Below are 15,772 nucleotides of genomic sequence, written 5' to 3' on the forward strand. Positions count from 1 at the left end.
TCCGGCACTGGGAAGTGAGTGGGTGGGAGGAGCAGGCGTGACTCAAAGCTTCTGGTTTGGACAGATGGGAGGACGGTGGCACCACTTGCTTAGCAGAGCTGGGGACTTGAGAGGTTTGGGGGTGGCAAATTGACAGAGTTGGGGTTTTCACAAGGAGAAGGTGAAAAAACTGGTGGTGGGCCATCAGAGAAGGGTGTGCAGGAGAGAACCGGGGGGAGCCAAGCAGAGTTGTGTTCAAATCTCTTCTCTCACACTCGGCTGTGTGGCCTTGATCAATGACTTTACCTCTCCTTGCCTTAGTTTTCTCATCTGTATGCCAGGATGATGCGGGTAGTCTGTCCTCAGAGTTGTGAGAGTGTGGTGAACAGCCTTGGAGGGGGGGAACCCAATGATCCCCACCTCCTGGGTACTCGCATCCTTGTGTGGTACCCTCCCACACTGTCCTAGGGTTGGTCTGTGAGACCAAGGGACTACATGTATGTCATTTTCAAGGCTATATTATAAAAGGCTTTGTGGCTTCTGTCTTTCCTCTCTTAGATCACTCGTGCTGGGGCTACCCCAAGCTGCCATGTTGTCAGGAGAGGCTCAGGTGAGGAGGAACTAGTGCTTCCTGCTAAAAAGTACCTGAGTGATCTTGGAAGTGGACTCGCCAGCCCTGGTCAAGCCTCCAGCTGACTGCAGCTCCAGCTGATATCTAGATTGTAAGAGGGCTATCTACCTAATCTGCTTCCAAATTCTTGACCCATAGAAACTCTGAGATAAGAAATGCTTATGGTTTGGGGCACCTGGGTGGCTCAGTCAGCTGAGTGTCCAACTCTTGATTTCAGCTCAGGTCATGATCTCACAGTTCGTGGGTTTGAGGTCTGTGTCGGGCTCTATGCTGGTGGTGCAGAGCCTGCTTGGGATTCTCTCTCTCCCTTTGTCTCTGTTCCTCTTCCCCTCTCCCCTGCTCATGTGCGCTCTCTCTCTCTCTCTCTCTCTCTCAAAATAAATAAATAAACATTAAAAAGAAAAAGAAATGTTTAAGTTTGGGAATGATTTATTATGTGGCAACAGAGAACTGACCTGGAGAGTAAAAACACTTAGCACTGTACCTGGCACACAGTAGGGGCCATAGAATATGCAGCATCTGTAGGTCAAGTTCAGGAGAGAGGCCTGGGCTGGATATATGGATCTGAGAATCTTTCGGCTTAGAGACAAGGCTTAGAGACAATAATGGAATCATTGGAGGTGGCTGAGCCAGTCTACACAGATGGGTAGACAGGAGAGGATGGCCTATGCAAGACACCTGGGCAGAGAGGGGCTGTAAAGCAAGAGGAGGAGCATCTTCATGAGAGAAGGAGGACCCGCAGAGAAAGGAGGGAAACTAGAACAGGAAGTGGGAAGAGGCTGTCTCCTGACGGGGGTGGTCAACAGCATCACTACAGGGGTGCTGAGGGAGGGGGTGAGGGGCGGAGATCTGAGGAGGTTCTTTTGGATTCAGCAACAAAGAGATTCCTGCTGGTCCCACAAGAGCTATTTAGGTGGAGAGAGTGAGGCCAGATTGAATATTGTGGGTTGGGGTGTCAGTATAAACACTTTCCACCCCCAAGTCCCAAACCGAGATGGTTTACAGGAGAATCCTATAGAAAATCCAAACTACAGAAAATCCCAGTCTTATAGGAGCTGTAGAGTGAATAGGCACCCACTCCTTAATTTATTTTATGAACTCATGTAACTTTGATAACAAAACCAGACAAGGAGAGAATAAGGGAGGAAATTAGTAGGCATATCTCATTCATATGAGATATGGATGCAAAAACCCTAAATAAAACCCTAAACAAAAACCCTAAATAAAATATTAGCAAATGCAATCCAGCACTATATTGAAAAAATCATCACAAAATCATCACACATCATCAAAGGTATGTTTATTCCAAGAATGTATGGACAGTTTAACATAATAAAATCCACGACTAGATTTGGGGGAAAAGGTCCCACCCTAGATAAGATTCAAAAACCATTCATCATAAAGCAGAATAGTGCTTCCTTACCCTCATAAAAGGTATCTATCAAAAATCTACAACAATCACTATTTCGAAGGGTAATATATTAGAAACAGTCAAGAACAAGATAGAAATGCCCACTGTCATCATTGCTATCCAACATTGTACTGAAGATTTTAGTGCAGTAATACAAGGAACAGGAAATAAAGACTGGATGGGGAGATACCAAATGTCATTACTTGCAGACTCTATGATTATTCAACAGAAAATTCAAGAGAGGGTATAAACTTATTAGAACTAAAAAGGAGTTCAAGTTTGCTGAATACAAGCTTATTATATAAAAATGCATCATATTTCAATAAATCACCAATATATTATAAAATATATATTTGAAAATGTAATTTACAATAGCAATAAAATTTTTAAGAGATAAATAAGAATGTTCTGAGAAAACATCTGACACAATTAGTTCCTCTGTTTTTAGTTGAGGAAATAGAAACCCTAAGAAGGGAAATGATTCCTCTAAGGATACCAGTAAGCCAGGGGCAGTTCTGGATTTTTAGCTGCATCGCATCCTAAAGAGCTGAGTGTTTGGTTAATTTTGGCATTGTCTTTCTTTTTGTAAAAAAAAATAAAATTCATTGTATTTTCTGATTATAAATTCAGTGTCTGTATATTCTAGAAAATACAGAAAATTCAGAAGTACATTAAGAAATAATAAACCACTGGGGCATCTGGGGGGCTCAGTCGGTTAAGTGTCTGACTTCTGCTCAGATCATGATCTCACCATTCATGGATTGAGCCCTGCATTGAGCTCTGTGCTGACAGCTCAGAGCCTGAAACCTGCTTCAGATTCTGTCTCCCTCTCTCTCTGCTTCTACCCTGCTCATGCTCTGTCTCTCTCTCTCAAAAATAAACATAAAAAAAGAATAAACTACTAGCATTCCCATCTTACCACGGAGAGAACTATAATCAATGTATTTTCTTCAAAATTTTTGTCTATGTATCTTTGTGTTTTTAAACATAAAATTAGGATTATACCACGTATACCATTTTGTGCATGCCTTATTTCATACACATTTCCCTGTATCCTCATCTAGTCTTTTTGAATATAATATAGCACGGAATCATATTGATTAGGCGTATGCCATTTATTTAACCTATCGATTTGAATTTTCAGAGAAAAATGAAATCATGAGATATGACTGTGATGATCATGCTGATAAAAGTTAAACCCTAGAGCCAACTCAGGCACATGCAGACATGAAAGCAGGTGCGTTTCTAAGGCCAGAGTTTATCCCGCTGGAGAAGAGGAAAGGACAAAACCAACATTTACCTGGCAGGGGACATCCTGCCTGGCAGGAGACAGACATCTCTGGTAATTATGCAGGAAGAGAATGGGATTTGGAAGGAGTCTATCAATTACCTCTGAGCCTTTAGGCAATTCCCTACCCTCAGAAGCCTTGACTTCCTTAGTGGTGAACTGAGAACAGTATGGGTGCCAGGCTCACTTAGGGCCAGCTCCTTCGGGCCTCAGAGCCTTTGCACCGGTCATTTTCTCTACTAAAGTCAGCTCTGTCCTTCTCCTCACCTGACTGTCCATGTCGACGCTTGGGGCCTGGCTGCCCTTCTCCACTCTGCCCAGCAGGCCGGTTGGGTGAACTTATCATCAGGTGGTTTCTCCCTCCCCACCCCACCTCCATGGAGGGCAAGGCCAGAAGGTGCTCTGGCCTCAGGCCCGGCGTCCAGCCACGACCGAGTCTGAGGCAGAGACCCCCTTCCTTATTCTGCCATTCCTCTAATCCTATACCTCTCAACACTTAGAATCACAACTTGTCATTTTTTTGTCTACTGGCTGTTTCCTTGGGTCTTGTCTGTTTTCTCGTCTCATTAGGACCCCCTTCTGTCTTGGTGGCCGCTGTACACGGTCCGGGCCCCATACACGTTCGTGAAACAAGAGAAACAGCTGTAGGGATCCTACGTCGGAGGACACTGTGAAAACCGCCGGGGGCTGGGCTGATTCCAAACTGCGGGCGGAGGCGGGACGAAGAGGCGGGTTCTGGGCGGGGCCCAGGGTTTCAGAGGCGGAGCCTCGGGGGCGGGACTGAGGCTTCGGGGCGGGCTTTTGGGACTGCGGCGGAGCCAGCCTGACCGCGCGGCCCAGGCTGAGTTCCTCCGGCCTCTTGGTCCTCTGACCTCCCGCCCGCGCCGCCGGTAGGGGGCGCCCGCGCTCGTGGCGCCGCGGCTCTGCTGGGAAGGCGCCGCCCGCGCGGGGCGGCAGGAGCCGCAACTCCGGGCGCGGGCTCAGTCGTCCGCTCTGCCACCGCCGCCGCCACTGCCGCCGCCGCCGCCGCCGCCGCCGCCTCCGCCGCTGGGCGCAGGCTCGCTTGTCCTCAGGCTCCCGCTCTCCGGCCGCCGGCGTCTCCCGGCCCGGCCGCCGCCGCCGCTGCCTCGCAGTGAGTGGGGGCGGGCCCAGAGCTTGGGGGCCGGGGGCTCGGGAGGGCCAGGCACAAGGAGAAGCCGGCGCGGAGCGGCCGGGGGAGCGGGGTTGAGGAGAATCCGGGCGGTGGCGGGGAGCCGGGCCGGCGCGCTCCGGGGCTGGCACGAGCCCGCGGCGGGCTGCCCGCGGCCGAGCGGCCGGGCTGGGCGCAGATTCCCGGGCCCGCCCCGCGGGGACGTGCGGCTTCAGCGGACCCGCGTTCGCGACCTCGGGGCGCGCCCCCCCCGCCAGGGCCCCGAGCATTTTGTGTCCCACACCGGGTTGGGGTGGGGGGACTTTGCCTGTGGGGCAACAGAGAAGCACGGCCCGGACGGGGACACCTCGAGTTTTGCGTGAAAATGATTGTTTTTTGGTGGGAGGGGGGTGGTGGCGCTTATTGGCCACCGTTTGCCCTAATTTAAAGGCTATGACAGGGCTTCTGAGCCCTGCCTTAGGGGGGTTTTCCGCCCCCAAAGACCCACTCTGCAGCTGAGTTCTTTATGCTGAGATTTGTGTGTCTTGGTATTTTTAATGCTTGATGTCAGAGGTGATAAATGACCCTGGTAATGGGGAGCCCCTGAAGCACCTGCTGGGCTGACGGTGGTGGAGGTTGTGTCTAAGGGTGGGACGGGAGAAACGAAACAGAGATCCTCTTTGGATATTCTGCTGAAGTTATCATGTTTCTGTTCAAGTATAGGTGTTCTAGAACAAGTTGATAAATCCAATTTTAGGACTTTGTGGTCGAAGAGGTTTGAGCGGCAAACAGACCCAGGGTGACCTGGCTTAGCCAGGAATGTTGGGGTAGCCCGACTATCTCCTCCTGTTTCCCCTTGGCTTATTTATTTATTTATTTATTTATTTATTTGCTGTCACAAATGCTCAAGTGTGATCACAGAATAGGAAAGAAGCTAGGGGACAGCACTTAGCACAGGCCCGAACCCAAGATTGATGTTTTCAAAGGAACAAATATGTAACAAGGAAAAGGAAAATCTTTTTATCTGCAAGGTTGGTAGTTTGAGACAACTTGCTCTCTGGTTGGGAACTACCAGCCCATACTAATAGTTCATTTTACGTAATGCCATAGATATTAAGGATTGAGTGGGGAGGACTGCCATATCTAAGATTTGTGTGATTGAAATTTTCACAAGTCATATTTTACCCATAGCATTACTAAATAAAGGAACCCTAGGGTGAATCCTTCTACAGATCCCTCAGTGTGTCTTGAGTTTTGATATTGAGAGTCTGTTTAAAACGGAATGCACATATTTATTTGGTTTTGGCTTTACCTTGGAGATAATCCTGAGTCATGCTTTAGAGAAGTTCCTTCTGTGATCAACAGCTCAGATGTCTGGTGGTCTCTATAAAAGCCAGACGCTCCTCTTTACCTGTAATTTTGTCTTCTGGAGCTCTGGAGAAAGGAGGACCCGGGGAGGTGGGAAGCAGATTAAGAGGCCTTCTCTTCCATGTTTGCCTTGCTTCCACACCAGGGCTCTAAATTACTTGTGTTCACACACCCAAGTTTCTCAATTTACCACAGAAATCTTGTTTATGCTACTGCCACTAGTATTTTCACATTTGTTTAATACTTGCCAGTTTACAAATGGTGTTCTATTCATGCTCTTGCTTATTTTCTCCTTTTCTGCAAAGAAGAAGCTGGGTTTAAAGAGGGATTTATTCAGGGTCTCATAATTAGTAATGGAGCAGAAGTGGGATACAGATCCTCTCTGGGGAGCAGTTCTCTTTCCTCTGCACTGGCCTGCATGTGACTTCAGAACCCCTAGTCCTAATCTTTTACCCTGCGGGTCGGTTGTTGCCTTTGTATTATGACTTGGCGGTAAAACTGTTTTGTGGAAGGCGGTATTATCCCATTTTATTTTGTAGAAACTGAGGGTAAGAGGTGTCTTCTGATTTTGTGACTATTTGCGATAGCTCTTTGGCTTTAAGGTCATGTTTTCAACGTAGAGCGCCTTTCCTGTAGACTGCATGGAGAGAGGAGAGAGAAGAAACAATTCGTTTTAGGAAAAAACCATCTATTTCTGCGTTGGTATGGTTAAGGATAACCTAACACCATAATCACATTCTCCTTGTGTGCCTGGCTACTTGTGTCAGCCTGTATGTGAACATCAACCCAAAAGACTCCTTTAGATGTTGCTGAACTAGTTACTATAAAAAGTATTTCACTTTCAAACACCCATGTTTCAAGAACAGAGGAATTCCGTACAAAGGTAATTTTGAAGGTATGTGTAGATGGAATTTATTGGGTCTTTTCTGAATGCCAGACACAGAGATTTCAGTAGAAAGGCATTTTGTAAGGGCTACCTGGGAACTTTGGGTAGGCAGTAGTTATAGGTTTTTATTATTTATTCAAGTTTGGAGGTGTGTGTTCTGATGTGTAAATTGTAATATAGGAGTAGGACTTTTGCCTGGGAGAATTCTTAGTTGTAGTCTGTAGCAGAAATGATAAACTCAGAATGTTTATGTAAAATTAGTTCATCATAACCAAAAGCTTGATTGGAATTCTGCAGTGATGAAGAGAATGGCTTTCAGGAGTTCTTAGGTTATTCTTTAAGTTACTAACTTGTTGAATTGTGCATTTTTCAGATTTGCAACTTTAGAAAATTCTTAGCAATTTCTTTTAAGGCCTTTAAAAATTCTTCAGTATGTATTTTCCGTAGTTTAATTATCTGCTAACATTACACCTTCAGAATTTACACATTAGAAATGATTAACCTTTGAAGCTTAAATGTGGGTGAATTTCCAGTACTGCTTCCGGTACCCCTCTCCCACTCACTCTCTCTCTCTCAAAATAAATAAATAAACTTAAAAAAAAAAGTCCCTGAGGATAATCTTAAAAAAAAAGAATTTTGTTTGCACCTACAGTCAGATATTTTCAGGTGGGACTGATTTTTAAGGGTCAGAAACCTTTCTTTGAACTTTACAATTGTTTGGGCTTGGTTGCATTCATTGTTGTTTAAAATGATCTTTAGTAAGGAGAGTCACTTTAAAGGAAAATTTTTTTCATTGTTACCCTCATAATCTCCATTCCCGGCAAATATTCTGGAATATTAGATTTTTCTTTGTCTTCATCAAGTAAAACAGGCCCATTTGATGCCCATTTTAAGATCTTCCTTCTGCTGCCTGTCTTGTGGTCATTTAACTTCTCATTAAGCCCTCCACTGGAGATTGTGCCAGAAGGGGGAGAAGATGAAAAGCAAATGAATCATTTTCTAATAGTTAGCAGCTCTGAAAAAATGATTGAGTAGAAGGAATTGCCGCTATTCCAGAAATTCTTTTGGATTATGTTTTATTTCATTCATGTGTACTATCTCTGAGATGTTCCTAATAGTCATCGATTTAGAGGCTGATTGTGCAGTTATTGGGTGACCAGGAATCTAACTGCTTGTTTTGGTTTGTTTCTTGCTGTATCTAAGCATCTCCACAGAGAATGTTTAGAAGTAAGGAGTAGGGATAAAATTTAAACTTTATCAATACTATTTTTTTTTCCCTTAGAGCTCTTTAGTGAACAGTTTTATTTTTTTGGACAGTTTAGTCATTGTTTTTGGAAGTGACTAATAATAACTTCATTTTATTTTGATGTATCTGCATCTTATACACAAATGTAGGGAGACTTTTGGGTGCTTTTTAAGAAACATGGGTTTATATAGGTTCCCATAATTGCTTTCTTGAATAAATTAGGCTTGAGGTTTCATTACTTCTTTGTATTGGAACAGAACCTTGGCTTTTGCTGTGGAACAGATTCAAAGGCATCATCTAATTTTCTTTTTATGATTGCTAAAGAGTTACCTTGTTTTGGTTTAGCGGTAAAAAGTCGGGGGGGGGGGGAAGGTTAATAGTGGACAGACCTTGCACAACAGTTGTAACATTGATGATATCTGTTTTTTTCCTTTGTCTTTGGTCTCCCATTTCTCATTTAACCATTTGGATATTCCTGGTTTAAAGTTCTTTACTTCACTTAAGACAGAGGACACCAGTCTTCAGTCATGATAGTGAGTAGGTTCTTGTTATTTTTCCTCAGGGGAATTTTTATAAACCCATGTGACTGCTCACTTAGACTCAGTTCCTATTAAATTTGTAAATAAAATCTACCTGTGAGGGTGTCTAAAATTAGTCCTTTCAGCTTTTTGTTTCTTGGATTCAGTTCTTTCAAATTCCACCCAAAGAGGCGATTTATAGAAAGATCTAGACTAGGAGTCAGAAAATCTAAGTTTTTAGTTACTTTCCAACTGGAAACTTGAGAAAGTCATTTAATCTGTTTCTCTATTTTGCATCTCTAAAATAGGTACAGTAATTCATGCACTACTTAATTGTATCAAGAATGTTGTGGGAGAAAAAGTTCTACCTCTTTTTATTTAAATTGTTTCTTCACATTGGAATCCCTTCTCTAAGGTTGTCCAAATATTCTTGCAGAGTTCTACTGAGTGAGCTCTTCCTGAAGTCCTCCCATTTGGAAGTGTTCTTGCTCTTTCTTCCCAAAGGCCTCTGCTAGTCCATCCATTATGTAGCACTTCTGAATTCTGTACAGTTGTTGCATGTTGCCTTTCTTCACAGATAGAAACCTCCATGAAGGCAAGGATTGTATCTTCCCTATTTCTGTGTATCTGCATTGCACACTCCCCGCCCCGCAGGGGACCTATAATAAATGTCTCAGTTGACTGAATTATTTTTTAAAATGTTTATTTATTTCGAGAGAGAGCAACAATAGAGGAGGGGCAGAAAGAGAGAGAGAGAGAGAGAGAGAATATCCCAAGCAGGCTCTGTGCTGTCAGTGCAGTGCAGAGCCTTATGTGGGGCTCGAACCCACAAACTATGAGATCATGACCTGAGTTGTATGCTTAACCAGCTGAGCCACCCAGGTGCCCTGACTCATCTATTTTTGAGGCTGTCAGGAATAAATACTCTGGGTGATGGGAAGATGCCAGAGATGAGCCTGTTATCAGAACTTTTGGATGACTGGCCTTTTAAATCACTTCATTACTGGAGGGCCTGGATGGCTTAGTCAGTTGAGCGTCTGGCTCAAGTCATGATATCATGGTTCCCGAGATCAAGCCCCGATTGGGCTCTGGGCTGCATAGTGCAGAGCCTGCTTGGGATTCTCTCTACCCCTAACTTACTACTCCCCTCCCCCCCCCCGACTCTTTCTCTCTCTTTCAAAATAAATAAACATTAAAAAAAATAAAATCAGTTATTGCTCTGTCCACTGTATCATGTACTGAATCGGATGCACATAATGTAAATTGGTAAAGCCTGTTTTCTTGTTTCTATTTACTTCAAGTGCTGTGAAGCAAGTCAGAGGAATGAAAAGTTGTCACAACAGCCCTGAATTTGACATTTGTTCCATTTCTCACCCTGTAGCATGTGGAGGCCTATCTATATCCAACTGCTGAGTATGGAGAATAAAACCTGACTGCACGTTGTCTGGTCCACATTTTAGCTTGTTTTCTTTGAAGAATGTGCAAGGTGGAAAAATAGATGCTTCAGGCTCTGATTTCAGCCCATGCTGTGCTATGCAAATGTTCTCTACATGCCTGAGTGACCTTTTTGAGAAAGAGCCTTTGTGATCTTCTGCAGCCAGGGAATAGTGTGCCAGATTTCTCTAAAAGTGGGAAAAGTGAATCTGTTCAAAGACCATATTAAAAAGCCAGTGCTTTTCCTGGATAAATAACCGAGAAGTTCGTGTTTCTGACTGTCTCTTGCCAGAGCTTTTGAAATTTGCTCTGCAGTTTGTTTTGCCGGTTGATTTGGAGAATGATGTGTGTGAGAGGGGACTGACTGAACCAATTCCATAGCTGGGAAAGTGTTTAAGTGCTTTTGAATTGTAGATAAAAATAAATTCAAACAGGCATCATTAGTGTCTGGGTGTTTATCAATGTCTTCAGGCTGCCTCTCCTTAAGTGCCGGCTGAGTAACTCGCAACCAGATTTGTGAGGTTCTTTTTGTTCCAAATTGTGCTCTAATGATTTGGCATTTACATTGTTTTCTGTTTGTTTTATTATTGTACCGAATGAAATATATCATTATTAAAAGTATAATTAATTTTTTTAATGTTGTAAAAGAAATACCATTCTAATATATTTCTCTTGGAGTGATACTGGTGTCACTTGAAGTCTTGGAGGTTCATGACTTTTAATACTTTTACTGAGATGTTTAGTTTGTATAGCTGGATAGTTTGTATAGTTTGCCTAATGGATGAAAAAGAATTTTCTCTTTCTCCCTTTCTCTTAAACCAGCTTTTTGATAAGGATCATTATAGGTTTGCACCAGAATAAGGCTGTAGAGTTAATCGTAATGTTCTCCTGTAGAAATTCTAAAAATTGAATTTTCAGAGAGCGTAGGTAGAATTTGAATGGTTTACTAACTAGGCTCTTCCTCCTTCCCTAAGCATAGGATAATTTTTTTCTCTAAAGATGGTCAATCTCTTAGGTATGAGTAGAAGTTCCAAAGGAATGCTTTCTTCTCCAGATCTTTGCCCTATTATAGCTGGTTTTGGTTGAGCAAAGATGAATAGTTCTCTGGTGGTTGGCCTGCTCTGTTGGGTGGAAAAATCCTTCGCTGTTTTCATGGTTAAATGCTCTATCATATGTCTTTTTCTCTTCCCCAAGTTTCCCTGGAACCTGGGCTCCCTGAGACGCAGCGCTGGAGCAGATGGATAATGGAGACTGGGGCTATATGGTGAGAGGCTTTTGCAGATGCGTTTTGAAGGCTGGCAAATAATTTTTGTGTATCTTTTCCTTCTTCTGTATTCTTAGGTATAACACATCTTATAAGAATGAAAATTGTAAATTAGTGCAACACTCCCTCCCCCCTTAATTAGTTTAGATTATTTTGGGGGTGTTTTTGTTTAGTTTGGTGTTTTTATGTAGGCAAAGTCAGTATGAACTCTCCAGGTCACTTTTTATAATCACTTGAGAAAGCTTATCATCATGAGCTTAGTTTAAGGACCTTTTGGTCTTTAAAGTGTGTTGTTCTTAAAACTCTTCCTTTGTAGAGTAGTGACTATTAAAATAGTCAAGTAGGTAATGGTATAGAGGATATTTTCTTGTGTTAGGGAAGTTAAAGGTGGAGAATGTGCCACTTCTCCTATCTGTACTTTCTTGATGTGCATGTCTTCCAATTTTTGTTTTCCTTTGGTAAGAAATATTTCACTTGCCTGGTACCTGAAGTCTCTCTGTCTTTATTTTTATTTTATTTTTTTCTTAAATATAATTTCTAAAATGGAAGGTATGTATTATTTAGAGAAGCTGGTAAAGGTCAGATTGCAACGTTAATGTACAAAAGTGAATATGCTATCAGGTTATAAAATTTGAAAGCTGCCTTTGAATATATGAGATTGTGTTGACTAAACTGTATTCTAATTTAGTATTTGGCACTGTTATTTCCATGGCTAAATTATAAAGATTAGGACTGCACAAATTTTTATTTTTAAAATGTTACAATTTCTTCTTTTTTGAGTGGGAAAAACAAAGTAAGTATTTAAAGTAGGTATCTTTATATTATCAAATCATTTTTATTATGTGCTAAATTGAGTTAAAATAAAGAAAGTCTCTCTCTCTTTTTTTTAATCAGAAAAAAATGAGTATATTTCAGTTTGGCCTTTCTCTTCCCATAGTCTGGTTTGACCTAAAAACTTCTCTGTAGATACTGGGCCTGAAAGTAAATGGCTTTAGAAGTCATTTTTAGGGTAAGGCTTCATTACCGTCCATTTTTAGGGTAAGGCTTTAATGAATTAGATTTAGCCTTTTCCTACTGAAAAAAAAAAGTTAGATCCCTTTATCTGGGTAGGTTTATCATTAACAGTAAAGCTGTTTTGCGTTATAGGATTGCTAAGTACATTATAGCCTGAAGGAATCTTTTGCTTTGCTTGTTACCATTAATTTTCTTAATTTGTCAAAGTTAAGATTTAAGAAATTTCAGATGACTGATCATTTTTTAAAAATTTCAGATGACTGACCCAGTCACGTTAAATGTAGGTGGACACTTGTATACCACGTCTCTCACTACATTGACGCGTTACCCGGATTCTATGCTTGGAGCTATGTTTGGGGGGGACTTCCCCACAGCTCGGGACCCTCAAGGCAATTACTTCATTGACCGAGACGGACCTCTTTTCCGATACGTCCTCAATTTCTTAAGAACTTCAGAGTTGACCTTACCCCTGGATTTTAAGGAATTTGATCTGCTTCGGAAAGAAGCAGATTTTTATCAGATTGAGCCCCTGATTCAGTGTCTCAATGACCCTAAGCCTTTGTATCCTATGGATACTTTTGAAGAAGTTGTGGAGTTATCTAGTACTCGGAAGCTTTCTAAGTACTCCAATCCAGTAGCTGTCATCATAACTCAATTAACCATCACCACCAAGGTCCATTCCTTACTAGAAGGTATCTCAAACTATTTTACGAAGTGGAATAAGCACATGATGGACACCAGAGATTGCCAGGTTTCCTTTACTTTTGGACCCTGTGATTATCACCAGGAAGTTTCTCTCCGGGTCCATCTGATGGAATACATCACAAAACAAGGTTTCACGATCCGCAACACCCGAGTGCATCACATGAGTGAGCGGGCCAATGAGAACACAGTGGAGCACAACTGGACTTTCTGTCGGCTGGCCCGGAAGACCGATGACTGATCTCTAAGCCTGGGAGAAGTTCCTGGAAACTGACTCTCCAGGACATGGAAGAGACTGATTTTTTTTTTTTTAATCACAGTGTGGGAATTTTTTTTAAATATCTGTATTTATTTGAAGGCATTGAGGACCAGAAGGAAGTTTTGTGCTTTAGCAGACTCCTCTATGTTTTGTTCCCTTTACCTTGAGTATGCATGTGCCTGTTCAGAGCCTCCAGATACCTTTTTTATAAAAAGAAGTATGAAAATCATTATGGTATATAATCTACTCTTAACAGAGCTTTTTTTTTATTACAGTGCTACAATGATTTCTGATTAAATGGTCCCTAACTTAACTAGAAGGCTAAAAATGCAGGCATGAAAGAATAAACAGAGTACTCATGATGCCTTTGAGAAAAATCAAAACATCATGTAGGGTGACCTAGTTTCCAAACCAATAAGCAGTATTGTAATATTAAAGGAAAACTGTTCCAATCATTTAAAAGTACTTGTTAAGTACTGCTTTTTACAGTTATGACAACTGTTTCTTTCTATGCATATAAATCAAGCAACCAAATATCTGTAGCCATGGAAATGTCTGACTAGAAATATTTATATTGGATTCTGAATACAAAATGTCCCTGTGGTAGAACTCTTACTTCTTATGCCTGGTGCAGTATAATTCCCAAGTGTACTGTCTACCAGGAAAAAAAAAAAAAAACTAATAAAAAATGAAATATGAAAATTAGGTTTGTATTTGTTGATTATTGTTACTTAAGGGGGGAATATTATATTCCTTGTGTAAAGTACACATTATTTGGTTTATGTCCCAGTGTATATATACTGCCTGTAGCACATTTGTATTTGACTCAAGAGGATTCTGTAGAACCTTAGGATGCAGTCTACAGAACTGTACTGTGTTACTGGAGCAGGAATGGATGGAATTAGTAGTTTTATCTAAAATAATGCATACTTGAACAGTGAGCATAATAGTTTGATAAATTTTCTCAAATAGGACTTAGGTTGAAGATTATAGATTTTTCTTCAGTAAGCCACCAATTGTCAGCACTGAATTTGACCCTTATTCTAGCTTCGTACTGAGCACAGGGACAGATTGCCTCTTTAGCCACTTTATTCTCATAGCGTTATGGTGGCCCACAAATATATTTTATTATTACAGTTAAGTCCGTTTCTGAGGAGAAAAACTGCAGTGAGTGGAGACTCTGGAGCAGTTGGAGATACGTATGTACTTTTATTTATTTCACTGTAGTTTTATTTTGAATAGTTGATTTGATTGTCTTTCTTGGAGGTTATAGGAAGGATTAGTTTAGCTACAGCGTGACTTCCTAGTTTACCAGAACACCTTATAAAAGAAATCCTGTAATTTCTTCCCTATTTCCCTTTTTTTTTTTAATTTTTTAAATTATTATTTTAGAGAGAGAGGGAAAGTGTGAGCAGAGGAGGGAGGCAGAGGGGGAGAGAGAGAGAGAGAGAGAGAGAAATCTCAGGCAGGAATGTGGAGCCCAATGCGGGGCTTGTGACCTGAGCTGAAATCAAGAGTCAGATGCTCAACTGACTGAGCCGCCCAGGCACTCCTTTCCTATTTTCTAGGGGAAGTATGGAGTTCTGAGGCTGTGTGCCCTCGAGTAGGGTCCTCCTTACGTCCTCTTTATGAGAACATTCTGAGATTCTGTCCCTAAGAGGATGAAAATACTTACCTATATCCATTTTTGCCCGTGTCTCTCTGAAAATTTATTTTAAGATTTGACAAATGACCAATATCCAGAAACCTATAATTACCCCTTTTTCACCATCTTCAGCTAAACTGTCTTCAGTCTGATATCTCTTCATGTTATTGGCAGGTTCCAGTAAATGTGCTAGGATGAGGTTATCTTTTTAGAAAATTGTCTCATACTTCAAACTGATTAGAGGTTACCTAAAAAAACATATTCAGCCACTTATGTGTTGTTGAGTTAGCTGAGGTAAATGCAAGACAATGATTTGAATTGAAAATAGATATAGAAATGGGAATAATATTAGTTGTTCCAGGATTTCAAAAGTTTAAAACTTACGAGATTCCTTCCGTGACCATTTTACTGGGGAGAAGTTTGTTTTTGATAAAATTTCTCAGATTTGTTAATTATTAACAACTGAATGATTATTTTTATGAATAAATTAGAGAAAGTAGCCAGCTGAGATTTTTTGCAATTTTATGTGTCTGGTGGCATTTAATTTTGATTGTTTTATTTACTTGGGCAACATGAAAAATGTAGTTTGATTATATTTGGGTAATTTGAGACAATTATATCTTCTTTTGGGAAATTAAAAATTTTTTCTAATGTTTATTTTTGAGAGACAGTGTGAGTGGGGGAGGGGCAAGAGAGAGGGAGACACAGAATCCGAAGCAGGCTCCAGGCTCAGCTGTCAGCACAGCCTGACATGGGGCTCGAACTCACGAACTGTGAGATCATGACCTGAGCCAAAGTCAGAAGCTTAACTGACTGAGCCACCCAGCCTCCCCTGAGGAAAATTTAAGTTGTTTTCACTGTGAAAGAGTTGATTTTCAAAAACTGATATTTAGTTGTATTCTCAGGACTCTACATTTTATTTAGAGTATTAGGCACTTTTGGAGGATTGTGTGTGCACACTTTGTGTATGTGCTTTTAAGCCTCAGATAAATGTGTGC

The 15,772-nt window shown here is 41.5% G+C and overlaps 1 protein-coding gene across 1 annotated transcript; it reads left to right on the plus strand.

Annotated features, from left to right (window-relative positions):
- Positions 1–4,351: 4,351 nt before the first annotated feature.
- KCTD6 (potassium channel tetramerization domain containing 6) lies at positions 4,352–13,792 on the plus strand. Its single transcript, XM_047095864.1, has 3 exons — positions 4,352–4,441; positions 11,085–11,154; positions 12,425–13,792. The coding sequence occupies exons 2-3, from the start codon at positions 11,128–11,130 to the stop codon at positions 13,109–13,111; spliced, it is 714 nt and encodes a 237-aa protein (XP_046951820.1). The 5' UTR covers positions 4,352–4,441; positions 11,085–11,127; the 3' UTR covers positions 13,112–13,792.
- Positions 13,793–15,772: the final 1,980 nt, after the last annotated feature.

This window comes from Lynx rufus, unplaced genomic scaffold (genome assembly GCF_022079265.1).
Source record: "Lynx rufus isolate CCGP_SWC_20201006 ecotype Redwood Valley unplaced genomic scaffold, mLynRuf1.p SCAF_4, whole genome shotgun sequence".
In the NCBI taxonomy this organism is placed as follows: Eukaryota; Metazoa; Chordata; class Mammalia; order Carnivora; family Felidae; genus Lynx; species Lynx rufus.